Here is a 14,707-nt window from a genome sequence, read left to right on the forward strand (position 1 = left end):
CAGGAGAAGAGTGAGGAGGGTATGATGGGGGCAGTATGTACAGGAGAGGAGTGTGGAGGGTATGATGGGGGCAGTATGTACAGGAGAGGAGTGCGAAGGGTATGATAGGGCAGTATGTACAGGAGAGGAGTGTGGAGGGTATGATGGGGGCGGTATGTACAGGAGAGGAGTGCGGAGGGTATGATAGGGGCAGTATGTACAGGAGAGGAGTGAGGAGGGTATGATAGGGGCAGTATGTACAGGAGAGGAGTGTGGAAGGTATGATGGGGGCAGTATGTACAGGAGCAGAGTGTGGAGGGTATGATGGGGGCGGTATGTACAGGAGAGGAGTGCAAAGGGTATGATAGGGGCAGTATGTACAGGAGAGGAGTGCGGAGGGTATGATGGGGGCGGTATGTACAGGAGAGGAGTGCGGAGGGTATGATGGGACCAGGAGAGGAGTGCGGAGGGTATGATAGGGGCAGTATGTACAGGAGAGGAGTGTGGAGGGTATGATGGGGGCAGTATGTACAGGAGAGGAGTGCGGAGGGTATGATGGGACCAGGAGAGGAGTGCGGAGGGTATGATGGGGGCAGTATGTACAGGAGAGGAGTGAGGAGGGTGTGATAGGGGCAGTATGTACAGGAGAGGAGTGTGGAGGGTATGATGGGGGCAGTATGTACAGGCGCGGAGTGTGGAGGGTATGATGGGGGCAGGAGAGGAGTGTGGAGGGTATGATGGGGGCAGTATGTACAAGAGAGGAGTGTGGAGGGTATGATGGAGGCGGTATGTACAGGAGAGGAGTGCGAAGGGTATGATAGGGGCAGTATGTACAGGAGAGGAGTGTGGAGGGTATGATGGGGGCAGTATGTACAGGAGCGGAGTGTGGAGGGTATGATGGGGCAGGAGAGGAGTGTGGAGGGTATGATGGGGGCAGTATGTACAAGAGAGGAGTGTGGAGGGTATGATGGGGGTGGTATGCACAGGAGAGGAGTGCGAAGGGTATGATAGGGGCAGTATGTATAGGAGAGGAGTGCGGAGGGTATGATGGGGGCGGTATGTACAGGAGAGGAGTGTGGAGGGTATGATAGGGGCAGTATGTACAGGAGAGGAGTGCGAAGGGTATGATAGGGCAGTATGTACAGGAGAGGAGTGCGGAGGGTATGATGGGGGCAGTATGTACAGGAGAGGAGTGTGGAGGGTATGATGGGGGCAGTATGTACAGGAGAGGAGTGCGAAGGGTATGATAGGGCAGTATGTACAGGAGAGGAGTGTGGAGGGTATGATGGGGGCGGTATGTACAGGAGAGGAGTGCGGAGGGTATGATAGGGGCAGTATGTACAGGAGAGGAGTGAGGAGGGTATGATAGGGGCAGTATGTACAGGAGAGGAGTGTGGAGGGTATGATGGGGGCAGTATGTACAGGAGAGGAGTGCGGAGGGTATGATGGGACCAGGAGAGGAGTGCGGAGGGTATGATGGGGGCAGTATGTACAGGAGAGGAGTGAGGAGGGTGTGATAGGGGCAGTATGTACAGGAGAGGAGTGTGGAGGGTATGATGGGGGCAGTATGTACAGGAGCGGAGTGTGGAGGGTATGATGGGGGCAGGAGAGGAGTGTGGAGGGTATGATGGGGGCAGTATGTACAGGAGAGGAGTGTGGAGGGTATGATGGGGGCGGTATGTACAGGAGAGGAGTGCGAAGGGTATGATAGGGGCAGTATGTACAGGAGAGGAGTGTGGAGGGTATGATGGGGGCAGTATGTACAGGAGCGCAGTGTGGAGGGTATGATGGGGGCAGGAGAGGAGTGTGGAGGGTATGATGGGGCAGTATGTACAGGAGAGGAGTGTGGAGGGTATGATAGGGGCAGTATGTACAGGAGAGGAGTGCGGAGAGTATGATGGGGGCAGTATGTACAGGAGAGGAGTGCGGAGGGTATGATGGGGGCAGTATGTACAGGAGAGGAGTGCGGAGGGTATGATGGGGGTGGTATGTACAGGAGAGGAGTGTGGAGGGTATGATGGGGGCAGGAGAGGAGTGCGGAGGGTATGATGGGGGCAGTATGTACAGCAGAGGAGTTTGGAGGGTATGATAGGGGCAGTATGTACAGGAGATGAGTGTGGAGGGTATGATAGGGGCAGTATGTACAGGAGAGGAGTGTGGAGGGTATGATGGGGGCAGTATGTACAGGAGAGGAGTGTGGAGGGTATGATGGGACCAGGAGAGGAGTGCGGAGCGTATGATGGGGGCAGTATGTACAGGAGAGTAGTGCGGAGGGTATGATAGGGGCAGTATGTACAGGAGAGGAGTGTGCAGGGTATGATGGGGGCAGTATGTACAGGAGAGGAGTGCAGATGGCATGGTGGGAGTTGTATATACAGGAGAGGAGTGCAGAGGGTATCATGGGAGCAGTATGTACAGGAGAGGAGTGCAGAGGGTATGATAGGGGCAGTATGTACAGGAGAGGAGTGCGAAGGGTATGATGGGGGCAGAATGTACAGGAGAGGATTGCGGAGGGTATGATGGGGCAGTATGTACAGCAGAGGAGTGCGGGGAGTATGATGGGGGCAGTATGTACAGGGGAGGAGTGCGGAGGGTATGATGGGACCAGGAGAGGAGTGCGGAGGGTATGATGGGGCAGTATGTACAGGAGAGGTGTATGGAGGGTATGATGGGGGCGGTATGTACAGGAGAGGCGTGCGAAGGGTATGATAGGGCAGTATGTACAGGAGAGGAGTGCGGAGGGTATGATGGGGGCTGTATGTACAGGAGAGGAGTGCGGAGGGTATGATTGGGGCAGTATGTATAGTAGAGGAGTGCGGAGGGTATGATGGGGTGGTATGTACAGGAGAGGAGTGAGGTGGGTATCATAGGGGCAGTATGTACAGGAGAGGAGTGAGGAGGGTATCATAGGGGCAGTATGTACAGGAGAGGAGTGTGGAGGGTATGATGGGGGCAGTATGTACAGGAGAGGAGTGTGGAGGGTATGATGGGGCAGGAGAGGAGTGTGGAGGGTATGATGGGGGCAGTATGTACAGGAGAGGAGTTTGGAGGGTATGATGGGGGTGGTATGTACAGGAGATGAGTGTGGAGGGTATGATAGGGGCAGTATGTACAGGAGAGGAGTGTGGAGGGTATGATGGGACCAGGAGAGGAGTGCAGAGGGTATGATGGGGGCAGTATGTACAGGAGAGGAGTGTGGAGGGTATGATGGGGAGGTATGTACAGGAGAGGAGTGCAGAGGGTATGATGTGGGCAGTATGTACAGGAGAGGAGTGTGGAGGGTATGATAGGGGCAGTATGTACAGGAGAGGAGTGTGCAGGGTATGATGGGGACAGTATGTTCAGGAGAGGAGTGCAGATGGTATGGTGGGAGTTGTATATACAGGAGAGGAGTGCAGAGGGTATGATGGGGTCAGTATGTACAGGAGAGGAGTGCAGAGGGTATGATGAGGCATTATGTACAGGAGAGGTGTGCAGAGGATATGATAGGGGCAGTATGTATAGGAGAGGAGTGTGGAGGGTATAACAGGGGCAATATATACAGGAGAGGAGTGAGGAGGGTATGATGGGGGCAGTATGTACAGAAAAGGAGTGTAGAGGGTATGATGGGGGCAGTATGTACAGGAGAGGAGTGCGGAGGGTATGATGGGGGCAGTATGTACAGAAAAGGAGTGTAGAGGGTATGATGGGGGGGGGTATGTACAGGAGAGGAGTGTGGAGGGTATGATAGGGGCAGTATGTACAGGAGAGGAGTGCGGAGGGTATGATAGGGGCAGTATGTACAGGAGAGGAGTGCGGAGGGTATGATGGGGGCAGAATGGGGAGGGATTTTTTGCAGTGTCTGTGGGTTGACCAGGGAATGATGTCCCTCAGCTGGGGGGTAGGAAGCAGCTCTGAGTGATGTCCATCAGCTGGATGTATGAAGTGGTTTGGGGGGGGGGGGGGTGATGTAAGCTGGGCGGAGTTGGGGGCTGAGAAGTGGTCAGATAGTGATGTCTATAATAAAAAAAAGCAATTGTGTGCTCATCTACTAATATATACAACAATAAATCATACAACAATACTACTCAATGAAAACAATCTACTGTTATAAGATGCCAGCCCCCAGCACTCTGTATGTACAGATGATGTGAAGGTAATTGATGACCATTCATATAACCCCGTGTTATCCAGGCTCTGAGTCTGTACAATCAGAGGTGTAGACTCCCCACATATACATGAGGTAAAGTGAATGGTCATAGAATAATTTCACATAATCGGGACTGAGGATCGGGAGATGTTTCTATAGATAGATATGCATGCTCTTTGGGAGATACTGTAAGTCGGCTGTGATCAGGCTGCAGACCCCCCCTCCCCCCACACACTTGCACTTGCTTGCTGTCTCTTCCGATTCTCCATATCTTAACCCTTTAATGCAATAGATCCAAAAGAAATCCTCCTGAAACTTTCCACCCTGGGAAACTTTCCTTAGAAAAATAAAAAGTCAGCACACCTCCTCCGTGCATGTAGCGAGCAGCAGCCAGCCCGACAGGAGCCACAGTGAGCTCCTCAGCTCCGCCTCCTTGTTCTCTCAGAACACGGCACTAGTAATTGGATTGGAGGGGGTGGGGGTCAGAGATAAGAGAGACCCTGTAGGAGCCTGGAGGGAGGGAGACAGAAAGGAGCTTCAGATTCCCAACACACACGCCAGCACAGTGTGTGTATTTATTGAGAAGCAATTACACTGCTGCTGTAACTGTCTCCACAGTGGCAAGTATGCTAATAAAGCTCTCCCTGCCCGAATGGTCTGCCCGGGTTTCAGGCAGTCTGAAAATTGGGCAGATGATTCAGAACCCGGACTGTCCGGGTGAATCCCGTACAGGTAGCAACCCTCCCCCACAGTCACACACTATTATTATTATACATTTATATAGCTCTGACATATACCGCAGTGCTGTAAATAGAACACGGAGCTAGTCACTGTAGTACTCTGACAAAAATGAGTTTGCTCCTCATCGAAAAATCAAATTTTATCAAAGAGTGTTTACATTTCAAGCCTTGTGAGTACCACCTTATTTTTTGGAATGTTATATATATATATATATATATATATATATATATATATATATATATATAATACGCATACATACATTGAACTGTATGGACTTGTGTCTGTTTGCAACCAAACTAACTATGTAACTATACATACATATGTGAACATAGTAGTTAGCTGTATTTGTAGTCAAGTGGAAATCTCACACAGACAGGAAGTGATGTAAGTTACAGACAGGAAGTGATGTAGGCACACAAGTGGGAAGTTTCGGGTGAGAGGTGAGTCGGGAGGAAGTAGAGAGGAGACATTGCTGTAACTGGCAGCAGAGGAGGTAATAAGATATTATTTATAATTACACCCAGTAACCCCCCCCCCCCCCCCCCGTCATGTCCGTCCTCTTCCTCCATAGTCACTGTGATGTCTGTTATGGTTTATAGACCAGATACATACTAAATATAGAGCCATTTATCCAACTGTCCATCCAGAGCCTCTGGTTTATAGACCAGATCAGTGGTGGCTGGTGGTTTGTTTTTTGGGGGCAGCAAACAACTACCCCGCAGCCTCCCAGATGGCTGGCCGGTAGCACCACCCCTGCCCGCTGTCTGCTGGTAGGTTCTGCACTTACCCCATCTAGGTAGCAGGCAGCTGGCAGCATCTCCTACGTCCCACTCTCCATCACGGCGTGCGTCTCCTCCTCCCCTCCTCCAAGGCGTCCAATAGGATCGCCTGACCTTTCAGCCAGTCAGGTGACGGGTCTCAAGACCCGATTCCTGATTGGCTGGGAAGAGGTTCAGTGTTACAAAGCGCAAATATTCATTCGCTATTGTAACACACCTGGGTGGGCTCGTTTGCATTCTCTGCACCCCAAGCCCACCCTATTTGAAAGCCTATTAGAGCCTCTGGCTCTAATTAGGTGCTTCAAAAAAACACCCCCCCTGTTGGAATTCATGCATCCTGCATAGAAGCCGGATGCATGGATAGGGGGCGGCGCCCGTGCACCCTTAATGGACAGGCCGCCCCTGGACCAGATACATCCTAAATTTGGAACCATTTATCCAACTGTACATACAGCGCCTCTGATTTATAGATCAGATACAACCTAAATATAGAGATCAAAGTCTTGTATGGATCACATCAGTGAGGATGGACGAGGAGGATAGAAAAATAGAATTCCAGCTAAAGCCCTAATAGTCTTAAAAATGTTCCTTTCCCTCTCTTAATATATATACTAGAGAAGCTGTGTAAAAAGATGTCTGGTCACATGATTCAGCTCCCCCGTGTCAGCCATTAGCAGTTGCAGGGGAGAAGAAGTACCGCAAACAATGTCTGCACCATGGCAGACTATGGGTGATGGAATTACTCCTGGGTTTCAAAGCCGTTGGACACTCTCCCCGTTTCCTTGTATCACGTGACTGGACTGGAGCGAGCTGAAAATAGGGAAGCACATATCTTTTGTACACAGGTGGGTTAGTACAGGTGTTAGGAGGGGGAAGTCAACATTTTTATACTAGTTAGGCTTTATCTGGAATTCTAGTGTGTTAACCGGGGAGGTGAAGAGGATTCTGGGAGGTCACATGACATCACTCTTATCTCTATTAATAAAACACAGACCTGACCAGAGAGGTGAGGAGGATTCTGGGAGGTCACATGACATCACTCTTATCTCTATTATTAAACAACAGACCTGACCGGACAGGTGAGGAGGATTCTGGGAGGTCACATAACCGCTCTTATATTTATTAATAAAAAACAGACCTAACTGGAGAGGTGAGGAGGGTTCTGAGAGGGTTACATGACATTGTTGCTGTTTTAATGTAGGGTTTTTCTCTGGTGAAGTTTAGTGGCCATTTAACCATTAGAGTGCCTTCACCTCATTCCCTGAAATTCAAGAGAAACAGAAGAAGATTCTAGAACTCACCAGCACGATCATTGATCTGCTGACAGGAGAGGTGAGTGGTGCTGGGAATTCTGGGACATTATCCAGTAATAGACAAGGGATGTGTCTGGATGGTGACTGTATCATTGTGTGTGTCAGGTTTCTATAAGGTTTCAATATATCACTGTCTATTTTCTAAGGAAGAGTATTTAGAAGGACACAAGGATCTCTACAAGGATATCAAGATGGAGAGTGAGTTCCCCCTCACACCACCGGGTAAGAGGAGCCTTTATTGTAAAGTAGAGAGCAGTGCGGAGGGTCCACCTAGATCCCCCATCAACTGATAAACACATAGAAACAATGTATTCAGTCAGTGTGTGTGTTTCCTACAGATGGATCCAGTAATGGGAACCCACCAGAGAGATGTCCTCATCCTCTGTATTCCCGGGATTCCACACAGGAAGATCACACCATCCCTCACCATCAACAGGTAGATGAGACTGACCAACTAGAACTCAAATACAGTTCTACGCTTTGAGATAATATTATTTTGTCATCTCTTGTTTAATTTTACAAACCCTGTTCTATCACATTTGCACTTTAGGGTGAAGAACTGAAATATATCAAAGTTGAGGTTAAAGTGGAAGAAGAAGAGATGTTTGAAGATCAGTCTATGGAGGAGGGAGGTCTTTTGTATTCCTGGGATTCCACACAGGAAGATCACAAAATCCCTCACCATCATCAGGTAGGTGGGGCTGAGCATGTAGACCTAAATATGTATTCTAAGCTAGGGGGGACAGTCTTCTATGTAGTCTCTTATTGTAATGCTTACTTCTACATCTGAAGTGTGGCTTTTGCTTCCTGCACCCCCCATTCCACGTTTCTAGCTCCTTTGAGCAACCTACATTTTCACCCCCGTTTTTGTTTTTTTTATTTTCTTTAAAGCAATATACATTCCTTTCTTTCCTTTCATTCTGTCCTAAGTCCAGTCACATGTCATCATAGGTCCTCTTCCTCCTTGTGTTCCTCCATGGAGGTGGGGTGCATACTGAAAGAGGTGGTGCTGTTCTTTGCTCCTGTAAGTCCAGGCAGGTGTGATGATGTGCCAATTGGGGACAGGTCTCTGGCTTCCTAGAAATAAGAAGGTCCTGGACTGCCGCACTCCGTAGAAAAGGCATCTTTATTGTGAAGAACAAGATAAAATCCAACATACAGTCCAATCAAACGTGGACAAAACAGGGATAAAAGGCTAACGCATTTCACATCGCTTGATGCTTACTCATAGATATCAGTAAGCATCAAGCGATGTGAAACGCGTTAGCCATTTATCCCTGTTTTGTCCACGTTTGATTTGACTGTTTGTTGGATTATATCTTATTCTTCACAATAAAGATGCCTTTTCTACAGAGTACGGCAGTCCAGGACCTTCTTGTTTCTATAGACTTGTGCAGCACCTGAGAGTTCACAGTAGGGCGGGAGCACCTGTTAAAGCGGTTGTATAGTCAATTTTTTAACTTTTACCTACAGGTAAGCCTATAATAAGGCTTTCCTGTAGGTAAAAAAAATATCTCCTAAACCTGTACGGTTTAGGAAATATTCCCCTTGCTATGAGCCGCTGATGCCAGACCTTGCCGGGAAAGAAATCTCCCGCGTGCATGCGCGGGAGTGATAACATCACGGCTCCAGCCACTCACAGCGCTGGAGCTGCGATACCCGGGAAGATACACCCAGGCATCATGTCAGCTACCTCGGCGTGGACCAGGTAAGATACCGACGCCTCGTTCTAAGGTAAGTATTTCATAATGAGCTAGTATGCGGTGCATACTAGCTCATTATGCCTTTTGCCTTACAGGGGTATAAAAATAAAAAAAAAGTGTCAGCGGGTATACAACCGCTTTAAGGTCCAGAGGCGTAGCAAGCGGCATTCCTCTCTTCTCTGGCTTCCTAGGCTCATAGAAAATGGGCAGTAAACCTGATTTGTCTCTGCTTCTGGTCAGTAACACCTGCCCGTCTTGTCCCTCCCCCAGCCTGTGACTGGACATTGAAAGCAGAAGCAGCAGAGTGATGAGATTATCTCTCTGCTCTCTCCTGCTATCTCCATGTCACTAGTTAGTGCTGCATTAAAGCTCATTGGCTCCTTGTTCTGCTTCTCTCTCTCCCAGTCTGTTGTTGTGTACAGGTAACGCAAAAGCCTGATACCAGGTCACATTCAGGTACTTACACTGCTTACACTTATTTTAAAAACACATTAAATTATATTTTAGGAAAAGCAAAGCTGCTGTCATTTGTGTATTTCATATCTGCCTGGAGTCCAGCTTTAATAGATGTTTTCTATTATTTTGGGGTTTAGGGTGAAGAACAGATTATTATAAAAGCTGAGATTAAAGAGGAAGAAGTAGAGACGTATGTGGTGGGTGATCAGCCATCCACAGAGGAGGTTGGGATGATTAAGAAAAGTGAACAGGAAGAAATGTCTCTACTTATCGACACAAGTAAGTAACAGACACTATGGAGGAAACAGGTCACAGTCTCAATTTACTTCAGAGCATAAGGATTGTAGTTTAAGGAAAAATGGTAGATAATTATCAGACCTTCACATCATCCTGTAGGCAATTGCTAAAAGGTTAAATATGTGTTTAATAAAGGGTTAATGTGTGGTGTGTGAAGGGTTAACACTTGGCGCTGTGATGTGCCTTCCCCTGCATGTGTCACTTCCTGCTTCTGAAGTGATATATGTAGGAGGTGACTGGACCTCGGGGTCTGTCCGTGTATGGGAGGCGATCAGGAGCAACCAATTAGGGAGAGGGAACAGTGGTGGCCGGTGATGAAGGTTCTGTAAGTGGGAACAGCTTGGCACTTGGCGGCTGGGCCCCCAACTTAGGGCCCACTGCAGAATAAAACCCTCCTACAGACCATGCCTAGAAACACATCAGTAGGCTCTGAGGAAAAAGGTACTCCTTCGAAACGCGTAAGCCAGTAGCGGTCCTGATGTCCTCCCCTCTGTCACCTGGAGACTGTTAGTTTCATGACTGATTGCCACAAATAGGTGGCTTTTACAAGCAATACTTCTCCACACGTTTTGTGAGTAGTTTTTACCTTGTTTTTATCAATAAATATATGTAATTAAGGATAATGCACTAGGCTGGTGCGCCCTCTCTTTTTTCTATGTTTTTTATGACTACTAGGATATCCCTTATCCTGGAGGGCAGCAAAGCCAGAGAAACTATCCCTTGAGTAGTAGATAGTTACATAGTAGGTGAGGTTGAAAAAAGACACAAGTCCATCAAGTCCAACCTATGTATGTAATTTCATGCCAGTAATACATTGTATATCTCTGTATGTTGTGGTCGTTCAGGTGCTTATCTAATAGTTTTTTTAAACTATCGTTGGCCCCCCACTGAGACCACCGCCTGTGGAAGGGAATTCCACATCCTTGCTGCTCTTACAGTAAAGAACCCTCTACGTAGTTTAAGGTTAAACCTCTTTTCTTCTAATTTTAATGCGTGGCCACGAGTCTTGTTAAACTCCCTTCCCGCGAAAAAGTGTTATCCCTATTGTGGGGTCACAGTACGATATTTATAAATTTAAACCATATCCCCTCTCAAGCGTATTCTCTCCAGAGAGAAGTTCAGTGCTCTCAACCTTTCCTCGTAACTAATATCCTCCAGACCCTTTATTAGCTTTGTTGCCCTTCTTTGTACTCGCTCCATTTCCGGTACATCCTTCCTAAGGACTAGTGCCCAGAACTGGACAGCATACTCCAGGTGCGGCCGGACATCACACTATTGCGCAAGAGAGTTTGTTTGCTGTTATCTGGAACCACATGTGCGAGGCCTTCTGAAGTATGTGCAGTGGTTCCCCTTTTTGCCTTTGGGTTAGATATGGGGAAGTGTACAGTGCACAGTGTTGTGGTAAGCTGGTAGTGGACATTCAGTGCTCAGCACTATTTCCCTTAAAATCTCACTGTAGCCAGTGCCAGGAGACTTTATGTGTCACTGCCAGGTGATAAGACGTAATATATTTGATGTAGGGCCTGAAGTAATTTAGCCTCCAGTCATGAGAGGGCACTAATGCACATATGAAGGTCTGACCCTCTGACAAAGCCATTCTAATGGCGTAACGCGTAAGGAGCAGAGCAGATGACATCACACAACTCGGGAAGGAAGTGAGTTATTGTGTGTCAGGAGCATGGCTGCACGAATATCTTAAAGTGGCCAGTTACTTATGAAATACTAATTATGTTTTACTTTTCTTTCCCACAGATGGAAGTTATGCCAGGAATTCCTCGGAGAAGTATCTTCTATTAACTGCTGATTGTAACTTGAAAGATAATGTCATCACACAGGATCCTCCAGGAGGAAATCCAAATACACAAAATATACATCACAGACCTTCCTGTCCGGAGACATCAATGGATCCCTCTGATCAGGGGGAATCTTCTCATCAATCACATACTATGATTGCAAATATCCATGTAAGATCTCACACTGCAGATCGATCAACAGATCCTTCTAATCCCAAGGAATCTTCCTCACCCCAGGAAGGTGACAATCTATACCCATGTTCAGAGTGCGGGAAATTTTTCACTCATAAAGAATACCTTGCCAAACATCAGCGAATTCATACAGGTGAGCGTCCTTTTTCATGCTCAGAGTGCGGGAAATCTTTCACTATAAAAGGAAGCCTTGTTGCACACCAAAAAGTTCACACGGGGGAGCATTCATGTTTACAGTGCGGGAAATCTTTTGCTCAGAAAGGAAACCTTTTGCAACACCAGAGAATACACACGGGTGAGCGTCCTTATTCATGTTCAGAGTGCGGAAAATCTTTTGCTCAAAAAGGAAACCTTGCAAAACACCAGAGAATTCACACAGGTGAACGACCGTATTCATGTTCGGAGTGCGGGAAATCTTTCTCTAGAAAAGAGAACCTACATGAACACCAGAGGAAATACAAGGGTGAGCGAAACTATTCATGTTCAGAGTGCGGGAAATCCTTCTTTAAGAAAGATAATCTTGTTAAACACCAGAAAATCCACACGGGTGAGCGTCCCTATGCATGTTCAGAGTGCGGCAAATCTTTCTTTAAGAAAAATAATCTTTTGAGGCATCAGAGGTTTCACACAGGTGAGCGTCCTTATTCATGTTCAGAGTGCGAGAAAGCTTTCAGTCATAAAGGAGACCTTGTTATACATCAAAGAATTCACACGGGTGAGCGCCCTTATTCATGTTCAGAGTGCGGGAAAGGTTTCGGTCATAAAGGAGACTTTGTTAAACATCAGAGAACTCACACAGGCGAGCGTCCTTATTCTTGTTCAGAGTGTGGGAAAGCTTACACTCATAAAGGAGACCTTGTTAAACATCAGAGAATTCACGCAGGTGAACTTCCATATTCTTGTTCAGAGTGCGGGAAATCTTTCAGCCATAAAGGAGACCTTGGTAAACATCAGAGATCTCACAAGGGTGAACGTACTTATTCATGTTAGGCGTGCGGGAAATCTTTGACTTATAAAGGAGTCTTTGATTAACAGCAGAAAATTCATTCCAGTGAGCATCCATATTTATGTTCAGAGTGTGGGAAATCTTTCTCTAAGAAGGAGAACCTGGATGATCACTAGTGAAAACAAACAGGTGAGCATTCATGTTAGGAGTGCGGGAATTCTTTCACTACCGTGTTTCCCCGAAAATAAGAGCTACCCCGAAAATAAGACCTAGCGTTATTTTCCAGGAGGGCTGCAATATAAGCCCTACTCTGAAAATAATCCCTAGTTTAAAGAGGAAGTAAACCCTGATGGGTGTTACTTCCTCTTTGTTTCCCTGCAAAGGTAAAGCATAATGTGCTACTATGCATTGCACAGTAGCCCATTATGTGACACTTACCTGCAGGAGAAGCCCGCGATGTCCCCGTCTTTCTCGCTAGTAGTGAGCGTCCATTCTTCACCCCTATTCTTCTTTCCGGGGCCGCAAACTCCGGCTCTGTGACTGGCCGGAGGCGCGTGATGGCGCATGACATGCCCTTTCTAACTCCGGCGTATGCGCAGAAGAAATCGCCCTACGGTGATTTGCAAATATCTCCTAGACCGTGCAGGTCTGGGAGATATTTCAAGCAGCTACAAGTAATGCCGCATACACACGGTCGGACTTTTCGTCTACAAAAGTCCGACGGACAAAATATGGCTGACAATCCGATCGTGTGTGGGCTTCCTCGGACTTTCAGCGGACTTTTCCAGCCGCAAATCTGACAGACTTTAGATTTGAAACATGCTTCAAATCTTTACGTCATAACTACGTCGGACCCAGAAATCCACTCGTCTGTATGCTAGTCCGACGGACAAAAACCCACGCTAGGGCAGCTATTGGCTACTGGCTATCAACTTCCTTATTTTAGTCCGGTGTACGTCATCACGTACGAATCCGTCAGACTTTTGTGTGATCGTATGTAGGCAAGTCCATTCGTTAGAAAGTCTGCCACAAGTCCACCAAAAGTCCGTCGAAAATCTTTCGGAAGGGCTGTCAGACTTTTGTAGCTGAAAAGTCCGACCGTGTGTACGCGGCATAAGCCTTAATCTAGGCTTACCTGTAGGTTAAAGTGGTTGTAAAGGGTTTACAATCACTTTAAAATGCTTGTGAAATCCTATAATCCCCTCTATTACAGTAGTATATAATGTACAATGTGTGTGTTTCATTAAAATAATTGCGGGGAAGAGAGCTCCGGCGGGTCACAGTAGAGCAGAGTGGCGCTATATCGAAGGTATTTGGCACAATTATATTACAGAAACACACACATTGTACATTATATACTACTGTAATACAGTGGATTATAGGATTTACAAACATTTTAACTCGGTTCACACTGGGGATTCCTGTCAGACAGGGAGAGAGAGGGGGGGAGAAGACAGCACATTACATGGTAAGACCTACCCCGAAAATAAGCCCTACTGTGTCTTTTGTTGCCAAAATTAATATAAGACCCGGGCTTATTTTCGGGGAAACACGGTACAAAGGGAGACCTTGTTATACATCAGATAACTCTCATTCATGTAATGAGTGCGGAAAACCTTTCAATCAGAAAGAAACCATTGTTACACATCCCAAAGGACACACTGCACAGCATCTTCAATGCATTAAGACTGCGGGAAATGTTTTACAGATATAAGAAGTCTAATTCTACATCAGAGGAAAAGGACCTGCTGATTCTTTTGACAAATCTATGATGGTTTTTACTAGTGGAACTTATTAATTCACTGTACATATTTTGTTTATAAAGGGGTGCATCCTGGCAAAAGTTATATTACATTTTGAGGTGGAAATGGATGAGCCGAGTCTTCTCTTGGCTTCTTGTAGCTCTTGGAGACTCTAATAGTGGGATGTGCCTACTACAGTTTCTGCACCCGCATTTTGGTAATCCTGTTTCTCTGTTTTCCATTCTGCACATTTAAAAATAAAGATTGAAAAGTTATCGCCCCCTCAAAATAGGTTTTGGGGGTACACAAACCAGGGAAAAAATATTTAACTTCTTGAGCCACAGATTGTCCAAGGGGGGCAGATAGGCCAAGTTTTGTACAGTGCACATCACCATACATTGGGGGGGGGGCATAATGAATATATTTGAGTTTTTAGGGTGGTGGTTTCATAATTATATATCCATAAGGAATAAATTATAGTAATACAGTCTTCATATGAACCAGTACCGAGCTACTCCGATACTTGTATAACTAGCCATGGAAACTGTCCAATCTGTGGGTAACAAACAATTGTGGCAATTTTATTAATTTATGGCAATAGTAGCAATAAAAAGTTAATAAAATGCAGTTACAATAA

The 14,707-nt window shown here is 46.6% G+C and overlaps 1 protein-coding gene across 1 annotated transcript; it reads left to right on the forward strand.

The window, feature by feature from the left end:
* The first annotated feature begins 5,258 nt into the window (after window positions 1-5,258).
* On the forward strand, window positions 5,259-14,707 carry LOC141104830 (uncharacterized). The gene is made up of 6 exons (XM_073594605.1): window positions 5,259-5,342; window positions 7,088-7,163; window positions 7,280-7,377; window positions 7,492-7,632; window positions 9,238-9,379; window positions 11,150-14,707. Exons 2-6 carry the CDS (start codon window positions 7,133-7,135, stop codon window positions 12,370-12,372), a joined length of 1,635 nt encoding a protein of 544 aa, XP_073450706.1. The 5' UTR covers window positions 5,259-5,342; window positions 7,088-7,132; the 3' UTR covers window positions 12,373-14,707.

This window comes from Aquarana catesbeiana, linkage group LG08, assembly GCF_042186555.1.
Source record: "Aquarana catesbeiana isolate 2022-GZ linkage group LG08, ASM4218655v1, whole genome shotgun sequence".
NCBI lineage: Eukaryota > Metazoa > Chordata > Amphibia > Anura > Ranidae > Aquarana > Aquarana catesbeiana.